We start from the raw sequence: 22,346 nt of genomic DNA on the forward strand, positions 1-22,346 counted from the left end.
AAAATTTTAATCCTTTTTATCTCCACCACACAATTAGTCAATGGTCAAAATGAGGATAAAGAAAGACCATGTGCTGGAAAAATGTCCTGGTGGTGGAAAATTACAATTTTGCCCCTATGGTGGGAAAATTACCATTTTACCCTTTTACTCCAAATTATACCGAAATTAAAATTTTTCACTTCTAAACCTCAAATCTTACTCCAATAAGTCAAATTATACTCCAATAAGTCAAATGGGGCTAAAAATTTTTTTTCTAAAATTCTCATTTTGTCCTCAGGTGGCAAATGACCATTTTGTCCCTGAATAGCGAAAATTCCGATTTGACTCCAAATTGATCTTCAAACTCCGAATCACTATATTAAACCATTCTGGAACTTTAAAATTCTTAATTTCATCATAAATTCTCCATTTGATCTAGTTCGAGGCTTAAATCAACTTTATTGTACCTCTAGGTACAATACCGACTTTTGTAAATTTTTCGGGACTCTCCTAGCATGCAAACATGCTATCCATCATATGTATGTCATGATAAATATTTTTATAGAGTCGGGCTTGTCATCTTCTCCCCCACTTGGATCAACCATATGATCCTTTTTCATGACTGATTTCGATATCCGGCTAAATATTAATATGTTAATATTATTTCATTAATAAAATATTATTTTATTCCAAAAATTTTATCTTGTCTCCTTGGTACCCAAAATACCTTATTGTGCCTCACTTGACTTCCAAATCGCCTTTTATCTCACAAATTCTCCTCCAATAAAATTATTATTATTTTATTATTATTTTCTCACTTGCGAAATATTTTATCATAAACTACTCCTTTCGTCTTTTATCACTTTTAAACATTTTAATTGACATCAATTTATATTCGATCAACTTTATTTATCACCATATCAAAGTATGGGGTATTTCAGTTTTTATCTTGGAATGCCATTAATCAGTGGAGGGTCAAAGAGACAAATATTTAGTTATGTGAAGGAAAAAGTAACAAAAAGAGTTCTGAGCTGGAAAAATAAATTCTTGTCAGCTGCTGGTCGAGAAACGCTGATTAAGGTTGTAGCCCAAGCAGTGCCTAACTATGTTATGAGCTGTTTTAAACTCTCAGAGGCCATTTGCAAAGATATAGATTCTGTGATAGCAAGGTTCTGGTAGAATGGGGATGATTCAAAACGTAAGGTTCATTGGAAGAGTTGGAAGTCGTTGTGTCTTTCTAAATTCTCTGGAGGTTTGGGATTTAGAGATACTCGTTGCTTTAATTTAGCATTGATGGCAAAACAAGGGTGGAGACTACAAATGCAGCAACCAACTCTTGCTTTTAAAATTCTTAAAGCAAGATATTTTCCAAGGGTTAATTTTATGGATGCCCTTGTTGGGTCTAACCCCAATTACCTATGGAGAAGCATCAGAGAAAGTCAACAAATTCTTAAAAAAGGCTTAGTATGGAGAGTTGGCAATGGCAATGATATTCGGGTTTTGGAGGACTCTTGGATCCCATATGAAACGCCTCGGGCTGCAATGGCATATGAGGAAAATGTAAGTAACTCAATGATGGTGTCTGAACTTATAGATGCAGGAGGTGGGAAGTGGGATGAAGCAAAAGTTATGCAGTGTTTTCCTCCTTATGAGAGTAATTTAATTTTGTCTATCCCTCTCAATGTGAGGCTTCCTGTTGATAGACAGGTGTGGGCTGTTTGTAAGCATGGAAAATATACGGTTAAGTCTGGTTATCACTTGATTTCGTCTCTCTTGGAGGAATCTCAATCTGCCTGTTCGTCCAGCTCTCTTGATGGATTTTGGAAGGAAATTTGGAAGCTCTCAATTCCGCGAAAAATTATCTTCTTTCTGTGGAAAGCATTAAAAGGTGCTCTTCCAACCAAGAAAGCATTATGCTAGAGGAAAATTAATGTGGACAGTACTTGTGTTTTCTGCCGGGAGGATGAAGAAACTGATTTTCATATTTTATGCTGCTGTCAATTTGCGAGAGCAACGTGGTTATCTTCAAAATGGGGTTTTAGGGACATAGGAGCTCATTCTACCTCTGTTTTTGATTGGATTTTCCAGGTAAGTAATAATCTTGGCCCTGAAGATGTTGGAGAAATTGCTTGCATTTTGTGGGCTATTTGGAAAGCAAGAAATTTAAGGATCTTCGGCAACCAGATTTTGAATCCTGTTCAGGCACTTGAGTTGGGTCTTGACATGAAAAATCAATATCTGATGGCTATGGAGGTTAGTGCTGCAGAGATTCGAATAGTGGAGAGAGAAAATAGAGGCTTTCGTTCAAGTGGACTGACCCTACATTCAGATGCAGCAATGGACCATGTCGATGGATCTTTGAGAGTAGGTGCTGGATTTATTATAAGAAGACCGAATGGTGATTTTCTTTGCGCTGCTGGAAAGAAAATATAGTATTGTGCAAGTGTGGAGGAAGCTGAGTTGAGGGCTTTGGTTTGGGCGTTGAGTTTTTGTGTTAAAAAACAAATTACGATTGCTGATATTTATCTGGACAGCCAAGTAGTTACGGGATGAATTAAAAAGCAATAATTTTCTGGAGCTTTGGGACATCTTATTGAGGATTGTGCAATTTTAATGGAAAGGATAAATTGTCAAGCCATTGATTTCTGCCCAAGAGAGTCAAACAGGACAGCACATTCAATTGCCCAGATTGGTAAAAGAATGATGGATGAGATGATAGAATGGAAGAACTCTTGACACCTACCAGTGTTGATTCAAGAAGCTGTTGATATTGATAGAGATCTTTTTATAAGATATGAAGGGCAATTTGAATTTGATTATGAGATTATCCTATCCCATGGTTGATGAGTACTCTTTTTTCTTTATTTTTGATTTGTCCCTCTGGGTTTACTAAGATAAGGTTTTTAACGAGGCTCAATTCCATGGGGTGAATAACAATTGGGTTGGGATGTCTGTTTCCTTTGATCGAATATTGTTAGTGTGTATATTTTTTTGTCAATCAATTTTAATGAAATGAATTTTCAATCCAAAAAAAAAAAATTTAGAGTCTTGTTTTTCTAAAGTGTTTTCTTAAAATCAAAATAAACTCCAATTAATATTTCCCAAATAGGAGAATGTTAAAATTTTCTTTTTTGTGGGCTATTATTAATTGGTAATTTTGGTTTAATAAAATAAATTAATAATTGAGTCAAAGTGTGAAAGACTATTTAATATTAAAGTAATCAGTTAATGATGAACTTTGCATGTATCAATGTGGTTTGGCGATTGTGTAGGTTTTAACTTAATAAATCTTTAATGGGAGGCTTCCAAGGTTTATATATATTTCTCTTTCCTTTCAAGTACAGCATCTATTCATTGTGAATCGTCATAAATAAAAGAGAATAGCGGAGAGAAAGTCTTATCCTCAATTAGACCTCAACGACTAAATAAATTTGTTATTCCGTTACGAGTAATGATTACTTCAATGACCCAAATAGATATGTAGTAATAGTAAATAATTTAGTGTTTTAATCTTTATACATGAATTCAGGATTTAAATTAAAGATTTATCAACTCAGTATTGGTTCTAAACTTTTCACCTTGACATGTTATTTAACCATAAGCAATAGTTAAATATGTGAAGGATCCGATAGATGGCGCAAACCTCACTTGATATTTCAGGTGATTTTGGATATCAAATTGATTAATTCATAATGCTTTTCTATTTTACTTAAGAAAGAAAAGAAGATAAATCGTAAAGAAACGAACATGTGCCTGATCATTTTATGAAAACGACAGCTAGTGTGTCGTGGTGGTTTGATTTCTAAATTCAACCTAAGGCAATTGTTAAGGGAGGAGTTGCGGTTGCTTATGATATACTTGCTCTAAAATATTATTCTTTGAAATTGCTGCAATTGTCTGTTTCTGACTGCGGAAAAATAACAAATGGGAAGTGGTTCTTCAGTTTCCTTTCCTTATATTATAGTAGTTTCTTTATTTGTTGATGCTAGGTTTTGGCAGCAGTCGTATTGGGTTCTCACTAAGTGATTTATGTCGCAGAATGAGTGGCAAATTGTTTGCCCGATTCATTCAGAATCAATATAGAAATGCAGGAAAAGGAAAGAAAACATTATATTCATTGCAGAATCAGGGCAACTAAGATGGCATTGGAAACGACATGTTGTGGAAGGACTAACCATCGGACGACAAAGTATCAAGTAAATTAACCTTGTGGAGATTCGACCGAGGGCTCTTAAGTTTAGGTTTTGAAAGGAATGTGAACTTAGGGGCCAAATCTAAGTTGAAGTATAAAAGCAAAAAGTGTCTGCCCAGCCCTGCCTCCGCCATATGATCCCCCCCTAACTCAAAACAGGGAGGCTGGGATGTTATCATGGACGAGTGTTATTTTCAACTTTTTCCTGTTTTCTCGTATAATCAAGTACGATTATTAAGGGTTCATGCGTGTTAATTTAGAACTCGCACGGCCAAAAAAAGGTTCGTCATCTGATTAGACTTTTGACACCCCCATTCACTGCTCCAAGACCCGTTTGCTACAAGTAAGATTTGTCAATTGGCCAGCTTGCCTCAATTGCCTGTCCAACCTTTGTTTTTTCTTTTGTAATTTTTTCTGCCCAAGAATTTGCTGTCCAACAAGCATAGGGCTAAAAATTAATTTGTTGACTCCCAGGGTGAGGTTAGGAAGAACTGAATGTCCTTTTATAGCTGTTTACATGATATATAAACGTAAATTTGGATTTGATTTCGGATAAAAACACTTAAATTTCCCACAATTAATTGAGGGAAACGCAAGCTTCATATTATAATGACGACAGCTAATACGTCGTGGTCGTTTCATTTCAAAATCGAGCAATTGGTGGTGGAGCAGTGTCCTTGCGTCGTTTCCCATGTACAAGCTGATCACATGAATTCTCCGAAATGAATTTGTCTCTATCTGATTAGAAAATTAAATGAAATAAAATAGTAATGGGGACAGAGGGTTCGGTTATGGGGGTTGAAAAAAAAAGGAAGGTGCTTAGATTCTTCCTTTACATTTTATAACAATTTGTTTATAACGAACTGGTATTGTTCCGTTGGGTTTCTTACAAACAGCTAAGAGAAAGTGGACGATTAGAGAAAGCATTGTGTTGCAGCACCAGTGGCAAATTGCTTGCTGATGTCTTCGTTATTTAGAAATGCTAATGATACTCCACGGAATCTATTTTTAATTTTATTAATTTCGGATAAATTTCATTGACAAGTGCTTGTTTGTGTCTATCGGAAAAAGCAGACGTCAATAGAAATAAATAATGCAAATTGTGCTAATTACAAGTTTTCTTCTTTCCCTTTTTCTCCTTGTTCTGCAAAATTCCTTTCCTACTGAAATCTTGAACAACTCTCTTCCCCGCTTCCCCCCCAACACCACTTCTTATGATATAAATCGTAGAGTGATTTTTTAATAGAGAAATTGAACCTTTAGCAACTCAAAATTGTGAAATCCAATGCCAATGAGGCATTATTCCACAGATCTACTAGTTTATAGAACACTGTTAGTAGAAGTAGCATATTTTAACCGCTGTTTACTTGGATATTGTAAAACCCAATGTGAAAGTTAGATTTCAACGGATCTAGTAGCTTTCATTCAACCTTGTAATCCACATAAAATATCTCATTGGCCTTGTTTTTTTATCTGAATCCCCCCAAATAGAATTCTTTTGGGTTTTTGCAAGCCTAGTCCACAATCCTTAAACAATATAAAGTCGGCCATAAAGCGGAAAGCACTTGAAATCTTGCCCCCATAGTTTTAGAATGCAATAATTGAGGCAGATAACATAAAGGTGAAGTTTTTACATTTTCCATCATTTTCAAGTTTCAACTTTACAAAAAAAAAAAAAAAAAACCAAAAATCAGATAAGATGAACTATGGAACAAGATTCAACAGCCCTCTAATCAGCCCCCCAAGAAAAGTCGGACAGCTCCGAGATTCAAATGAAATCAAGAAAACAACAAGAATGAAATGGAATAAAAAAATTGCAAGGAACAGCCCCTGCCCCCTGCCTCATGGCAAGAATTTTACCTAGGAGCAGCCGTTTCACATGAACTTAGAAGTTGCTCCAAGTAGTCGGCCCCCAAATCCTCCAACACCACCAAATTTTGCTGTTGCCTTGCGGCCTCGTTTTGTTTGCTTTTCTTGTTCTTTGACCTTTTCCTAAGGGAGTGCCTCTTCTTCAGAGCCACAACAGGAGAGCAACCATCCTCGCATCGATACTTGATGTCCTGAAGCGATTCCCGGACGACTTCTATTGGGAAATTGAGAGTAGCCAATGACCCTCTCATTGAAAATGCTGCTTGGTCATAAGCTAAAGCAGCTGCTTCAGCGCTGTCAAATGTTCCTAGCCAAACCCTGACACCATTTCTGGTTGAATCTCTAATCTCAGCTGCATATTTTCCCCATGGCCTCTTCCTGACCCCTCGATAAGTTTTTTCTTTCTTGGGCTCCTCCTGTTTAGCGTCTGAAGTAACTTCTTCCTCCTTTAGTCCATCGGTGGAGTTGGACTCTGAGGATTCTTTAGGCCCTTGAGCCAACAAATCCATCCAAAGCATTTCTTCAGAGTCGTTGAAGTTGAAAGGAATGGAATTGTGGTGGAGAAGGAGGTCATCCCAGCAAGAAAAGGGCTCTGGCGAGCCAGACGATGATTCGGGGGAGAATTCTGGAGTCGAGTATTGAAAGAAACAGGAATCCATATCTGGTGTGAGATTATTCATAGCTGTATGGGTATGCTTTAGATTTTGCCCAGCGTGTTCTTTTCTTCTCTCAGTGCCCACTGACAACTCTGTTTGGGTCTAACAGCATTTCAAGTACCTAAACCCTCTATATACCAGAATTAAAGGGCAGATTTGATCGAGAAAATATTTTTAAACCACACATTAAAATATTCATATTACAAGAGCAATTACGCACGTTAGTCAAATGACGCACGGCGGCGGGGTTGGACCCAAAATTACATAACATCTGATGTATATTGCTTTGTCACCATACTTAACTTCGGCTTCTTTCCTTTTTTTGGCTCACGTGGCAGCCACTTGTCACTTTAATTGGCAGCGAATTTTCTTCCTCTTTATTAGGACGAGCTTTGAACATAGAATACAGTTGGAGCCCACCTATGCGAAATTTCTAGTTAATGAATTAAACCAAAGAGAATTTTTTGTTTTAGAAATATAAAAGAGATATTATTTATACAAGACTCGCCATTGATCTCATATACATTCAAATATTACATCAACTTACTAATAGAGTATTAGTTAAACTCCATTTAATATAAGCATTTAAACATTTGACTTATTAATTGATGTATAATTTTTTTTTAAAAAAAGTGAGGTACGTATTTCTTTTTTTTTTAATTTAAAAAACAAAAAACTCCACTTGATATAAGATCAAATGATTTTTTTTATTTTTAAATACCAAATATTCTTATTTTTTATATTTCAAATTGGGTTTTCAGTTTTTTATTTTTAAAAAATTAAAAATATTGTATATCAATATTATAAAAGAGTTTGAATTTATAATCTGAAATACATAAAAAATCAAAGTTTTTGTGAAAATATTCATAAAAATCAAAGAAAAATAAAAATTAAGACAAATATTCATCACAAGCCTTTCCTTGTGTCCTTACTACCTTGCCAATGTACTAGATTGCTTAGTTTGAAAAGTCTCTAATACATTACACGCTATGAAAACATCCATGGCTGCAAATATCCTTGGCCTAAAAGTATTACTATATTTTTAATTTTGTTCATTTTTAAATAAAAAGTAACAAAATTCATTGAAATTTATGTCACTTACACTAAAAAAATATTTTTATAAAATATTTCAATTTCATTACTTTTTTTAAAAAATCAACAAAATTAAAAATATAATGACAAAATTCAATAAAATTAATATATATAATATAGTGACTAATTTAATCATAATTCCTAAAATAACTACCAGACAAAGGCAGTTTTTTTGGCAAATCCAAACACAAACATGCCATTAAATCAATAATAGCCCCATATCTACCTCTAAATCAATGATTTATTTATTTGTTTTTTTTTTGCCACATATACAGTGAAAAGCATTTGTCATACCAAACAAAAATTTCATCCTCTTTCATATTTTCACAAACAGAAACAAAATTTAATGCAATTAATCAAATAACTAATTTGATGTAATTTCTCAATTAATTAGCAGAAATTTCAAAAATTGATCTCACCTAAACCATTCCCTTTTTTTTTTCTTTATTGCAAATTTTAAGTCATTCTCTATGCAATCAAATAATTTAGGGAGGAAAATGAGAAGTGTATCAATCTAAACATGAGTTCAGTTGAATTAGAACCAGATAATCTGTTTTCATAAGATGTGGTACTTATTGCAAAAACAAAAATGTACTGAATAATGGGGTTAATAGGGTACGAGAATTGATGTGAGAGGGGGGGCAAGGTGGTCAAGTGTTTAAATCAGTTGGGCAAGCTTAGGCAATCATCCACCTCTAATTTCTGTCAACAACAACAACATCGAAAACGATCAAAACAACATTGAAAAGGATGTGCTTACATATCATCATGGAAGAAATGTTTAAAACTAAAAAAATAACAAGTCATGGATGCAACTTACTTGCTTTCCAGCTTGGTCTACATTCAGGCCCTCTCTATGTACCTTAAAAGCTTTCTTAGCAGATTCAATCTCTCCGAGAAGTTTCGGATAAAATCGGTTGAATTTTGGCAAGTCCTCCCAAAAGGGAATGAAGAGACTGCTAGATGCTCCACTTTGATTGAGACGCCTCTTTACTCCTTGTTTTCTTTAAATTAATCAAGTTTTTCTTTGTGGTGTTCCCACTAATTAAGATCTATATATGCAATCATTTCGTAAATTCATCATTCATTATTTAATTAATGGAAAAAATGCTCAGATGAAGCTAGGGTAAACTTTGGGTTGACTTTTCTTGTACAACTTTTTTTTTTTAATTCCTAAGAAAAACACATTACATGTTGAAAATTATTGAGTGAAAAAAAAATTAAAAATGAGTGTTCGCCAGTTCAGAGGTGAACCTAACAGTGTGAAAACTTCACTTTATAAATTTCCTCGTATAAGATAAATTTAAACTAAACTTTTCCACTTGACTTGTGTCCACTTGTGATTCTCTTCTTCTCTCTCAAAATTTCTTTTAGTAATCAAAACTCAATACTTTTTCTTTGAATTAAAAAAAGAGATTTGAATCTTACTCTTTAGACAGAAACATCATCCACCAATTAACGAGCCAAATATTGGGATGCCTTAACTAATATCTTTGTATAGTTACAAAGTTGCAAAAATTTTAGGGTCAATTTTAACATTTTTATTGCTTGAGCCAAGGTTTAAAAATCATAAATATGATAAAAAAGTCTATTTTGTGATTTATTCAAAAAATATAATAATACTTTTTAGAGTATATAGTTGAATAGAATGACGACACGATATTGTTACATAATAAAAATATATCAAATAAAATAATTTTAGCATCAAAAAAATTATTACATGTAATTTTGTAAATTAGAAAAGTGACAAGTGTAATAACTTAACCACATTTCTTTTTAAGCAAAGTTTCGTATTCAAATCTTCTCCCTCCTCATTTATATATATATAAAAAAGAGAGTAAATTACATTTATAGTCTCTAAAATTTGGATGACAAATCATTTTGATCTCTACAGTTTCTATTGTGTCTTAGTTGATGACACGTGTTTGACACATGACTATTGACACATAAAAATTAGATTATGTGGATTTTTTATTCATATAGAGTGTGACGAATGCTTAATTATGTGCTTATTTGACAATGGAGGTGAATATTTTTCCTTTTTCCCAATTCATGCTCGTTACATGGCATATGACATGACTTGAAGATGTGGCCACCTCAATTGACAGGTGGACAAAACCCCATGTGACATTAGGTTTGACTACTATCAATTTTATATTATGATTTAAGGATTTGTATGGTTATAATAAAAAGATAGAGATTTTTTTAAGTATAAATAAAAGATATGAACTTTTTGATAAAATAAAATACGAGCACCAAATTTAATGAAAATATGAAAAGGAAAATTATTTCATTATAATGTTAAAATTATATAATTAATAAGTTACTTTTTAAAGTATACAAATGAAAATGGTACGTAGCTCACATTTTAATGATCATATATATATATATATATATATATATATATATAAGATTTATATTTGATACATTAACAGTATATAGTTTCTATATACTGTCACTTCATTAAAATGTGTCACCTCATTAATGAGTTAAAATAAAAACTTTTACAAATAAAAATTAAATATTAAAAATTTATAATGATTAATTAAATAAAAAATAAAATATTTTCACTTTTCATTTTCTCTCAACCGTTCTTTTTCTTTTTCTCCACTTTTCTATTTCTCTCTAACTCCATCATCTTCTTTTTTTTTCTTCTTCTTCCATAATTTTTATTCTTTAGAGATTGAGGAAACAAGATTCAAATAAATAAATCTTATTAGTATAATTTTATTTAGTCAAACAATTTTGCTTCTTAATAACAAATTAAGCCCAAAATTGTTCTTTTTCCACAGACATTAGGTTTTTTTTTTCTTAAAATTCTCTCATAAATCTCCAAATTCCTATAAAAACTAAAATTCTTTTCAGGTGTTACTTTACCATTTTACTAAAATCCAAAATGCTAATAAATTTAAACCTGAGATGTTAAACTAAATCACATGTTTTATGATATTTAAACCAAAATCATTCTTCATATGATATGTTATATAAATATTTTAATTTTTAATTAAACCCTACGTTTTCAAGATTTTAAATGAAAATCAGTCATATTTGATGGAACTAACCATTTTACAAAGGTTTCAAAATAAACTATTTGAGTGAAAGTGAATTTCCCTTTGCAACACCACAAGAAAGGAAAGTGGAATATGGTTTTTAAGAAAAGAACGATTTTTGGCTTAATCCTGTTAATTAGAAGCAAAATTATTAACTTAATAAAATTTTGCTTATAAGATTTATATATTTAAATCTTGTTTTCTCATTTTTTAAGATATGTTTTCTCAATCTCTTTTATGGTTTTGAAAAATAAAAAAATTTAAAAATTGCTCTTAAAGTTATAGAATTTTACAAAACTTAATTTTAATGGAAGAAGAGCAGAAGAAGATGAAGGGGTTGGAGAGAGATAATGGAAGAAGAGGAGAAGAAAATGAAGTTGGAGAGAGATAAAAGATGAGAACAAGAAAAAAAAATCACTGAGATAGATAGAAAAGTGAAAATATTTTTTTATTTAATTAATCATTATAAATTTTTTAATATTTTATTTTTAATCTCTAAAATTTTTTTATTTTTGCTCATTAATGAAATGTCACATTTTGGTGAACTGATAATGTATAAAAATTATACACTATCAGTATATCAAATATTAATATATATATATATATATATGTATATATGTAATTTTGTTTTGGCTTTGTCACGTGACAAGGGTCCGGTGACAAGGTCAAGATGAACAGTGGTGCCCACCGTATCCAGACTCGGTCATGCGTAATTTGACCACTTTTTTTTATCCAAGCACTAATTTTAGGCTCGACAATTCCAGGATTCATCGTACATGGTCACTTCCTAGATTACTCATAATAATATTTTAATTATCGTCATTTCTTTATTAAGCCCTCGTTCATGACTGGATCCTACATGCTTCAAACTTTTGACAAATCTCATCATTTTACCATCTGCCGTTGCCGTCGCTGTCTCCGGGGACCGATGGTCAGCCATATGGTAGCTATCGGGTCTTAATGAAATCACTTTCGGTACAACATAAATTATTCAAAGATAATCTAAGATGATTATCTTGACTAATTTGTTAACTAGAAATTGCGTAGTTTTTGATTAGTTTAACATCAACTTGCGTTTGAATAGTTAAAGATGCGTCTAGCAGAGCAATTTATAGCATTCCCTTTTTTAATGTCGTACCTATATATATTAAGAGAGATGCCATGCCGGCTTTCCTAATTCGGGGGGGTGGGTGACTTCATTGCTTTGCTGTCCCACAAAATAAAATAGAGATTAAATTATAATTATTAGCGTTACTAAAGACCAAAAGGAGGAGACAAATGAATTGAGACCAATGTTAGGGAGAGAATTAACCTAGCTAATGAGCGGGAAGAAGTTACAGGGGAGAAAATTTATTAAGGTAGTGAAATGAGTGCTACTTTCGGTTTTCATGGGCCAGTAAAATTTCAGTGGTGAAGAAGATGGCAACTTGATGGTGATGTAACAGCAAGTAAATGGCCATGGGGCCATTTTCTTTCGGGCAAGGTGCATGAACCATTGTTCTTAGCTCAGTTGAACAAGGTGCCTGGGAGCTTAGCTAATGAATCCATTCAAACAAAAAAGATTATGCAGACGTATAATTAAACGTGCTAGATTCTGACATTAATTACTTTATAATTTTTTTTATATTCTTGGAAATTTGGCAATGGTATATTCTATTGAGCTTACATGACCACATGAAATGTTTCATCCCCTCTTCATATATCTTTATCTTAATGCAGCTGCTAGCTGCTACAGTAAAGAACAGTGGGCTCAATATATATACATATATATATATATATATATATATATATATATATAATTTTAGTTTAGTCCTATGCTCTGATTTATGTAAAACAATTAATAATCAGGGTACATAAAAAAATGAGTTAATATTACTTTCTTTTCATGAGTATATATGCCCGAAGCTTATGGAAATGCTGAGATTTAAGCTCAAAATGTACATATTCCAGCACGTGAATTTGCAACTATGTATTCCTTATTTCAATAACGTTGAAGTTTTCAAAGATTAATGAATCCAATGTATGCATTCCCTAAAGAAGAATCTAAGTTTGGTCGTGGGGCTGATCAGGTTGAACAAGTTTCTATTTTGTTGTCTTGGATTGATCCACATTTTCATCTCTAGTTGACGGTATATTCCATCTGGCCAAACTATTATACGTTACTGCTTCCCACGTGACTTAACCTCAGATGAGCAGGTGCATGAATCTGTTCATCCTTCGGTATCCACTTTTTGAGAGAATTGTATAATAAAAACTATAAAGGGGGAGCTATTTAATGCATGTTGCTTCATAATTCAACACATAATCATAATGTTACAACTTTTTGCAACTTTGTCCTTACTTATATTCTTTGAAAACTTTAGGCATTCAAAACCTTATATTTTCCATATTAAGATGGATAACCACCTCCTCCTTGCACTATACAACTGTAAAGGCTCTTCTTACATGCTTATCATAACATTTATCACAAATTATTTCAATAAAAAAAATGACGGCTACTAGGAATTTAATTGTGAAATTTATTACCAATATCTTTCTATGTAGGAGATAGATCAACATAATTAATTAATTAATTAAGTAATTACAAAGTGTTAAATAAGATGAACTAGAATACTTTGTCTATGATTGAAAAAGCTAGGAAAGTTAATGAGAAAATTGTGAGAAATGACCTTCGTAGTAAAATGACTTAAAAAATGACCGTCTTTATAATGTTAACTGTTTTTAGTTAATTTTTTATAGGACTTGACAAGAATACCCTTTAATTCAATTAATCCAAATGAAGACGCGTCTGAGTTTCTTTCTTTCTGCTATCTTGCCATTCAGCTTAAAATTCCAAAATTAAATCTCGATTTAGATTTAGCTATCCCTCCGTCCAACTCTCCAACGCCATCGAGGTCTATATCGGCAGCCAACTTTCTCACGATCCCAAAGTGCAGAGATGACATCAAGGTATTTGTTATGGGTTCTTGCGTTTATTTAGGGTTATTCATAAAATGAAAAAGTTGATGGGTAAATTATATGAGTTTGGAAACTTAAATCTGGCTGAGGGTAGCGAAATCAATCAATTTATAGGCGATGCGTGAATATTTGTTAGGCATTGAGTCACTGGATATTAGGATGTGTGACTGGATATTAGGAATCGTAACCTGTTTATTTGGCATTAGGTACTTGAATATTTGTTGAGCATTGTGTGAGTTCTTTATAGGCATTACGTGACTGAATATATGTTGAACGTTGCGTAACAGTTACTACGTGACTGAATATTACCTGACTGAATATTTGTTGAGCATTGCATTAGTTCTTTATAGGCATTACGTGACTGAATATTTGTTAGCGTTGCGTGACAGGCATTACGTGAATTAATATTACGTGACTGAATATTTGTTGAGTATTGCGTGACCTATTTGTAGGCATTGCGTGACTTTAGCTACCTAATGCTGAAGGTGATTCTCTATTGATTATCTTCAATAACCTAATAAGCTCTAATGTAATTCTTGAAGTTTATATATAATTTCAGACTTGTATAGTAGCAATAGTATTAGATTTTGGTTGGTCAACCATGATGCCTAAATTAAAAAAAAAAAAGAAAAAGAAAAGAGGTAACATTAAAATCCTTGTTGATTAGTGAAAAAGAGAGAAAACCTTGAAGTTGCTTTTTATTAAGAATTTCTTGAAAAATAATGTTTGGCCTGGCTTTTGCTTTTAAGAGGTAGATAAGATGAAAGTGCAGGCCGAACAGGTACTTAATAACCAATTCAGCCCCTCTTCATTGCATTGATATGGCTGTAGAAAACGAAGAGTCAGCTTTCATGTCTATAGATAAAAGGAACCATTAACCATTTGAATCAAATTCAATTATCTTAATCAATCTCAGATAATTGAAAAATGACCTCCAAAGATCCAAGAGTCGAGAAGGGGAAAGAGGCAACCTCCAAAGAGGAGGAGGTGCCTTTGAGTGTGAGGGACTAATTACACATATTCTTGAGTGTGAGGGACCAGTTGCACATATTCCAGTAGAAGATTCAAATCCTCATCAACAACTTGATGCAAAGGACTTTTGACCTGGAGGTTGCCATCTTGAGCAACGAAAAGATTGTCGCCGAGATAGAGTTCAAAGTAGATGAACTTATGAAGAAATGAACTACGATTCATTTTTTTGTATCATCTCCTTGTATTTCCGGAGTGGTTTTTTTAATAAAATTTGAATAAAATTTATAGCAATTTTTATTTTCATTGAGCACATATTTCGTTGAGTTATTTTTTTCGTTTAAGTTATATTATGTTGAATAACTTCGTGAGTGGATGTTAGGCATTGGGTGACTTATTATTAGATATTAGGAGAGTGGGTGATACGCGGTGCGTGAATTGTGCTATGCATATCTTCTGTTGAGATGTTGCATGAGTGGTTTGTATGTATATGGAATAGAGTACCTATGGTGACGTGTTGTTATGTATTGCGTGACGTTAGGCCAGTACGTGACTGTTTAAGTTGGCATAACGTGAGTGGATATTAGGTATCGATTGACTTATTATTAGGTATTGCGAGACTAGTGGTGCGTAACTAGTGCAATTCACCTTTTGTTTAGAGGCTTATTATTCATTGGATGACTTATTCTTAGGTGTTGCAAGCCTGGCGGTGCGTGACTGACTTGTGCAATTCATTGTTGCTTTGAGGCTATTGTTCAGTAGTTTTTTAGGCAATGCGTGACTGGTTTTTATATATTGCGTTACCTGTTGTAGCTAGAGTGGTGGCACGTGACTTATGCAATTCATGTGTTGTTTTGAGGCTTTTGCTCAGTAGTTTTTTAGGCTTGCGTGACTGGTTTTTATATATTGCGTTACTTGTTGTAATGTGAGTGGTGGCGCATGACTTGTGCAATCCATGTGTTGTTTAGGGGCTTTTGTTAAGTAGTTTTTAGGGTTACGTGATCGATTTTTATATATTGCGTGACCTGTTGTTATGTATTGCGAGAGTGGTTGGCGTGACTTGTGCAATTCATGTGTTGTTTAGAGGTTTTTGTTCAGTAGTTTTTTAAGATTGCGTTACTGGTTTTTATGTATTACGTGACCTGTTGTTATATATTGCGAGAGCAGTGGCGCGTGACTTGTGCAATTCTCCTTTTGTTTAGGGGCGTTTGTTCACTAGTTATTAGGCATTGCAGTAATGTGTATTAGACATTGCGACACTTAATTTCTATTAAATTTCAACGGCCAGCCAAATGTGACTTAGGCATTGCATAAGTGGTTTCTATTCATTAAGGGGCTATTTTTGATAAATTGACTGATTGTGACATTTATTTTCTGTTAAATTTCAGTAGTCTGTCAAATGTGAAGCTCATGATTACATACGGTGATTATTGGGTCGATGACACTTACAAGGGTGGTGAGACACGAGTGAGGGGTGTTGGGAGTGATTTGTCATTTTTGAGACTAGTGAAGCTGGTTAAAGAGGTTGTTGGGGTCAACTCACATAATGAAATCGAGCTACATGCATCGCTCAGCCATGCCACAGGGGTTTTGTGCGCAGTTATCAAGGATGATGAAGATGTAGTGAGTATTTTACGAGATGAGAGGGCAGTTGTTGTGTTTGTGACAGTTAAGGCAGGAAATGCAAACAAATTCCACATGAGTACGGTATCCAACATAGTAATCAACAAGAACAAAATGTTAATTATTTTGACATACCATACCATGCATTTCCTAACAAACAACCATGGCAATCACGTTTGATGTATCCTTATGAGTTTCAGCAGCCCGATGCACACATGAGGTGTCTGCAAATGATGTCTGCACAATTTCGATCGGAATGTGCATCGAACAAAATACTCGGTACTTTGCAACAAACACAATTGTCGCTCGAAAATGCATTGGGTCCATTGTCATTAGCAAACAACATTGTGATGGTTGTGAGTGATGACGATGCATCTGATCAGATTGAAGATGATGTTTAAGAGGACGACACGGCAGATCAAAACCGTGAGTTACGTTATGACTATGAAAATGATTACGTTGGCGGACATGAAGACTGTTCAGAGGATGATAGGGTTGAGCAGACCGACATTCCTTATTGCAATCATGTAGATAGCGGTAGAGGTCATACCACAACTATTGTGTTTGAAGAGGTTGAGTTGGACGACCATTGCAGAACCATTAAATTAGAAGATGTTGAGGGTGACCTTATTTATGAGAACACCATCGCACTTGAGAACGACATTCGTTCGCCTGATGACAGTGATGAAAAGAGGGTAAATATAGGGGTATCTCATCAATGGATTATTCCCGAGCTAGATATGATATCCTTCCAAACAGTTGGGAGTGAGGAATCCAGATCAATGGATGACCACTTATATCGTGCAAAAGTGTTTCTATCGAAGGCTGAATTGAAACGAGCTTTGAGCATGTTGGCACTAAAAGAGCATTTTGAGTTTAGAGTTAAAAAGTCATGCCACGTTCGTTTTGAGGTTGGTTGTAAGGATAAGGCATGCAAGTTTGCTTTGCATGCAACGAAGTTGCCTGAGGGAGAATATTGGCAAGTTCGGACGTTGCATAAGGTACACACACGTATTGTCGATGGTTTGCGATATGGGTACCGAACTGCAAGCACAAGGCTAATTGGTGAGCTTATCTCCAGCAGGGTGCAAGGAAATTGTGTAACCCCATTGAGACCAAAGGAAATAATGGAAGAGATGAATCGCAAGTGGGGATTGCAATGCCTATATGGTAAGGCCTCGCAAGCGAAGGAGTACGCGAAAAGTCTTGTGTTCGGTCTGCCGGAAGAGTCATTCCAAATCGTCCCCTCTTATTTTCATATGTTGGAATGTGAAAATTTTGATATTGTGACGTGTGTCACTACTGATGGGGAACAACGATTCAAATATTGTTTTTGGGCATTTAGGTCATGTATTTGGGGGTTCAGTGCTGTAATACGGCCTGTAGTCGCTATCAATGCCACATATCTGAAATGTAGATTCAAGGGTATTTTGTTTGTGGCGGTATGCAAAGATGCGAATGAGCAGATATATCCACTAGCATTTGGCATTGGCCACGTCGAAGATGAAGAGTCTTGGTCGTGGTTTCTTAACCAATTGCGTCGTGTGATTGGTTGTCCTGAAAATGCAATGTTCATTTCTGATCAGCATTTTGGCATTAAGAATGCAGTTGAGAAAGTGTACAAGGATGCTCATCACGATCTATGCAATTACCATTTAGGGAAAAATGTTAAAAATAGGTTCAAGCGCGAAAATGTTGCAGCGATTTTTACCATGGGCGCCAATTGCTATAGGGTCGCCAATTTTGACAGACATATGAATCAGCTGAAATAGCTTTGCAAACCTACTTATGACATCCTTATGAGATTAAGCCCTGAGAGATAGGCACGTGCACTGTCACCAGTAAGGTGATACAAGCTAATGAAATCTAACACTGCGGAGTGTATTAACTCTTGCCTAAGGCATGCAAGAAAAATGCCAATAACGGTCTTGATCGAGTGCATCAGATGCATGTTTCAACGTTGGTTCCATGACCGGCACAATGAGGCATTGAATTTGACCATGCCCCTTAGCCCTTGGGCTACCGATTTGTTGAACAGACGGTTCAATTAAGCATGTCACTTTTTCATACAAGCAATCGATCGAGTAGAGTTTCAAGTTATAGGCTGGAGTAAGGACAGAGTCGTGAACCTCTCCACCAAGGAGTGTTCATGCGGTGAGTTCTAGTCCGATCTACTCCCCTGCACGCATGCCATGGCTGCAATAAGGTATGAGCAATCATGTTTTGTTATATTGTGCATGGTGAATTGAATTTTTACATTGTTCACCATTTGTGATTTTATTGCCTTGGCAGTAAGTGCAAACGTGCAGCCGTTGAATTCTGCTCAGACTATTACAAGACTCGATCTTGGGTAGAGGGATATGCGGTTCCCATTCGCCTGATTGGGCATCCCAATGAGTGGGACATCCCCGATGACGTGCAACGAATTGTCATTTTGCCACCAAGTTGGCGAGGTCAAGCGGGAAGACCTAGGAGGAAAAGGATTCCATCAGTTGGGGAAGGCAGCGGACTACGTAGATATTCACAATGCAAGAGCTATGGTCATAATAGACAAAATTGCAAGAGTCTATTTGCATCTCTACCGACAAACGGGGAAACATCATCTGTTTAGCCGACGGCTTGACGAATTTGACCCAAGGCATGTGCAATTTGTAGACAACTTAAGCACAGTCGAAACCGCTATCCAATGCGGACTACAAACTCTGATAACGTTATCGGTGTCGTACGTGAAGATAATGGCCTTTCAGATGTCAATTGTTAGGGATTGTTTCGAAGTTGCCATTGATATTTGCATTGAATAATACTATTTCAACTTGAGTTTGACAGAGTTTGAATGAAAAGGAAGATACACAAGATGTTGATATTTGTGAGAAAGACCTTATGCTAGTTATGGAGGTTTGAAAAAGTGTACCAAAGCATGAGAATTGAAGTTACTTTGAGAAAGTTATGGATGTTTCAAGGGATGGCTTCCATGCAATATGGAAAACATTTATTGAGGAAGAAAGATGGGAAGAAGAAGATGAAGTTGCTGGAAGTGAGGAGAAAGTGCTAAAAAAAATTAGATATTTTTTCTATAGTGGACTACAGTTCCCATTATTTACGAAAATGCCATTGCATAGTTGGATCATCAAATTCCAATTACAGTACTTAGCCCATTTGTTGGATCATCAAATTCATTGTACTCCTTAATAATTTGAATTTCATTGTAAACCATTGAATAAAGCACAAAATATTTCATTCAATAATATTTGTGTGATTGATTAGGCATCCTGCTTCATATTTTTGAAGAGAAAATTATGTTCTGCTCATACTAATAGTTGTTCTTTAGATGATGCAACTTCCATCTACAAGTATAAAACATAATATAGAAATGATATACTAACAAATATATAGAATACAATAGTTAATTAAATATTAAAGAAGAAACATAACTTATCTAATTAAGAACAAATACAAATATGTCTCAATCAACATAAATTTGAGTTATTACAAATAAAGCATACAATTTGTTGAACCAAAGAAAAAATTAAGTTTCATTTCTAGAAAATATCCAATCATTCCACATTTCTTGTGCCAAGTTATTTCTCCAAGTAGTCCATTCATTTGATGTCTCAATGCATTGGATCGTATCTGCATTTTCCATCGCTTTTTAATTTGGATTGCACTGCAATAAGCAGGAGTCAAACCCGAGACCAATAATGCAAGCGTGACTAAGCAGGACTCTTTTCTTGCACCCTAAAATCTTAAAAAAAATTACAATGGTTTCCTACTATCAAGACCAAATTTACCTTAAACAAAAAAAGAATAAATGGGAGGTCAAATCTTAAAAAAAAAGCCATGAAAAGAGTACAAATTCAAATTCAGGGTTAAAATGAGGTTTTTTGGGGTCAAAACGGTAGTAAATAGCCTTCGGCGGTTTGTTAATGCTTAGATCTCGAAAAGTTACACGGATTCAAAAAAAATCACGCAATGCGTTAACAAAAACTAGCAACGCAATGCCTACCAACTACTTACGCAATGCCTTAACAGAAACCAGTCACGCAATGACTTATCAAAAACTAGTCACGCAATGTCCAAAGTAAGTCTCGCAATGTCTAAGGTAAGTTACGCAATGGCTCATGTTGAAGATTAGCCTAGAAATCCAACCTCGCTTGCCGATCAAGGGCCAAATTGTTTCAGTGGTAAACCTTAAAATATAAATATGAAGAAAACCCAAATTAATAGAAAAAAGTCAAATTAAAGAATACAAGAAGAAGATAAAAAAAAAAAAGAAAGAAAAAGAAGAATGGGAGATTTCAACCCACAATTTCATATTATGAAGAAGCAGAGGTAGAAGAAGGAGGAGCGACTTTAGCAAAATAGTTAGAAGCAGCAAACCCTCAACTCTAAAAACAATGCTTTGCTTCGAATTGTGAGTTAATTTTTTAGAAGGGGATGGGTAAAAACGTCCTTAAAGACATGAAAGAATACAATGTAATGTGATTGCATTGGTTTTGGAATGCAATCACATTACATCCATTGGCTGTAATGTAATGACATCACATCCCTTATACCAAACGCACCCTTAATGTCGACCGTTGTAATAAAAAAACAGAAAAGGCATAAGACAGCTTCCAACCGTTTCTTTCATATTCCAGTGTTCCCAATATCTATTGATAGCTGCAGTTTCATATTCTAACCGTTTCAAACTTAGTTTAAGGGTGAAGGGAAGTTGAGCCACCAAAGCTGAACCATCCTGCACTGTCTTAAGCAATAGCTGTATCTTCGAGCAGACCCAATGTCCATGACAATGGCGACCAAAGTATGGGTGATGATGAATACTCTCACTTACGATCAAGGAAGAAATGGAAACTAGCTCTTCAACTACCTGCCGCATCAATTGGTTTTTCAATTGAACCAGGTAATGATTTGTGCTCTCCCTTATGGTTTAGGGACATATCACATGGTGGTCGAAATTGGGTACTAGAGAATGCCATGATATCATGTGGGAAAGTGGTAGATTAGGAAAGCTTAAAGGAAAACATATACCTTGATGGTGACATATCTTTGTTTTTCGACATGGGTAAACTTAAGGGTCTAAGTACGTTTCCATATTTTGATTATAGCCCGACTCTTGTTAGGCAATTTTACTCCAACATTCGCCGGAGTGAAAATAAATTTGAAAATCCTAAAGATTTTGACCCAGATGTTTTGCACATGTTTTTGGGAGGAATAGAGTTTACAATCACTCTATTTGATATTGGGAAGCTCTTGAAAATGGAGTATAGACACGAAATATACAGACCTCCACCATCATATGACCCGTCCCGCATGTGGGCCCAAGTGACAAGTAGAAGAGAACAATACACCACAGAGTCATGTTCTGCTCATCGTTTGAATTCTGCACCAGATAGGTTGGTACAAAATTTTATCGCGTCCATATTACAAGGAATGCTTAGTCGATTAAGACATGTTAACGCTGAGGATCTGTGGATGATGGAAACAATTGGAAGCGAGTTTGGCGTGAATATTGCAGAATATATGATCACGAGAATGAGATAAGTTGCCATGCGAGAAGAGATGACCCTTTCATACGAGAACATCATATCGGCTCTAGTTAAGAAGAAAGGGATATGGAGTAATAGGTATCTAGATGATTGGACCATTCGCAGGCCTCGTAATCTATCGTTTCGATGGTTGGTGAAAAGGGGATATGACTTGAGTCTTGATGAGCCATCGAACTCTATCAAAGGCAGCCTAGTTCATCTTGCCCATGATACTCCATCTAAACAACCGTCTAAAGTTCCTGTTTCCAATGATGTGATGTATAATATGCTTCTAAGGATTGATGAGAAGCTTAGTAATCAAACTACTACAATACAAGCATTGGAATTGAGGATACAGAATGTTGAGAATCTTCTAATGCAACGAACAGATACAACTATTTGGGCAGCAAAAGTGCGGCAGAATTGACTGTCC

The 22,346-nt window shown here is 34.8% G+C and overlaps 2 protein-coding genes across 2 annotated transcripts; one reads left to right on the top strand and one right to left on the bottom strand.

The window, feature by feature from the left end:
• On the bottom strand, window positions 5,773-6,820 carry LOC18613155 (ethylene-responsive transcription factor 1B). The gene has a single exon (XM_018115406.1). The coding sequence runs from the start codon at window positions 6,718-6,720 to the stop codon at window positions 6,028-6,030; it is 693 nt and encodes a 230-aa protein (XP_017970895.1). The 5' UTR covers window positions 6,721-6,820; the 3' UTR covers window positions 5,773-6,027.
• LOC108661405 lies at window positions 16,176-18,160 on the top strand. Its single transcript, XM_018117979.1, has 2 exons — window positions 16,176-16,467; window positions 16,791-18,160. Exons 1-2 carry the CDS (start codon window positions 16,176-16,178, stop codon window positions 18,158-18,160), a joined length of 1,662 nt encoding a protein of 553 aa, XP_017973468.1.

This window comes from Theobroma cacao, chromosome 1 (assembly GCF_000208745.1).
Source record: "Theobroma cacao cultivar B97-61/B2 chromosome 1, Criollo_cocoa_genome_V2, whole genome shotgun sequence".
NCBI classification, from domain to species: Eukaryota; Viridiplantae; Streptophyta; class Magnoliopsida; order Malvales; family Malvaceae; genus Theobroma; species Theobroma cacao.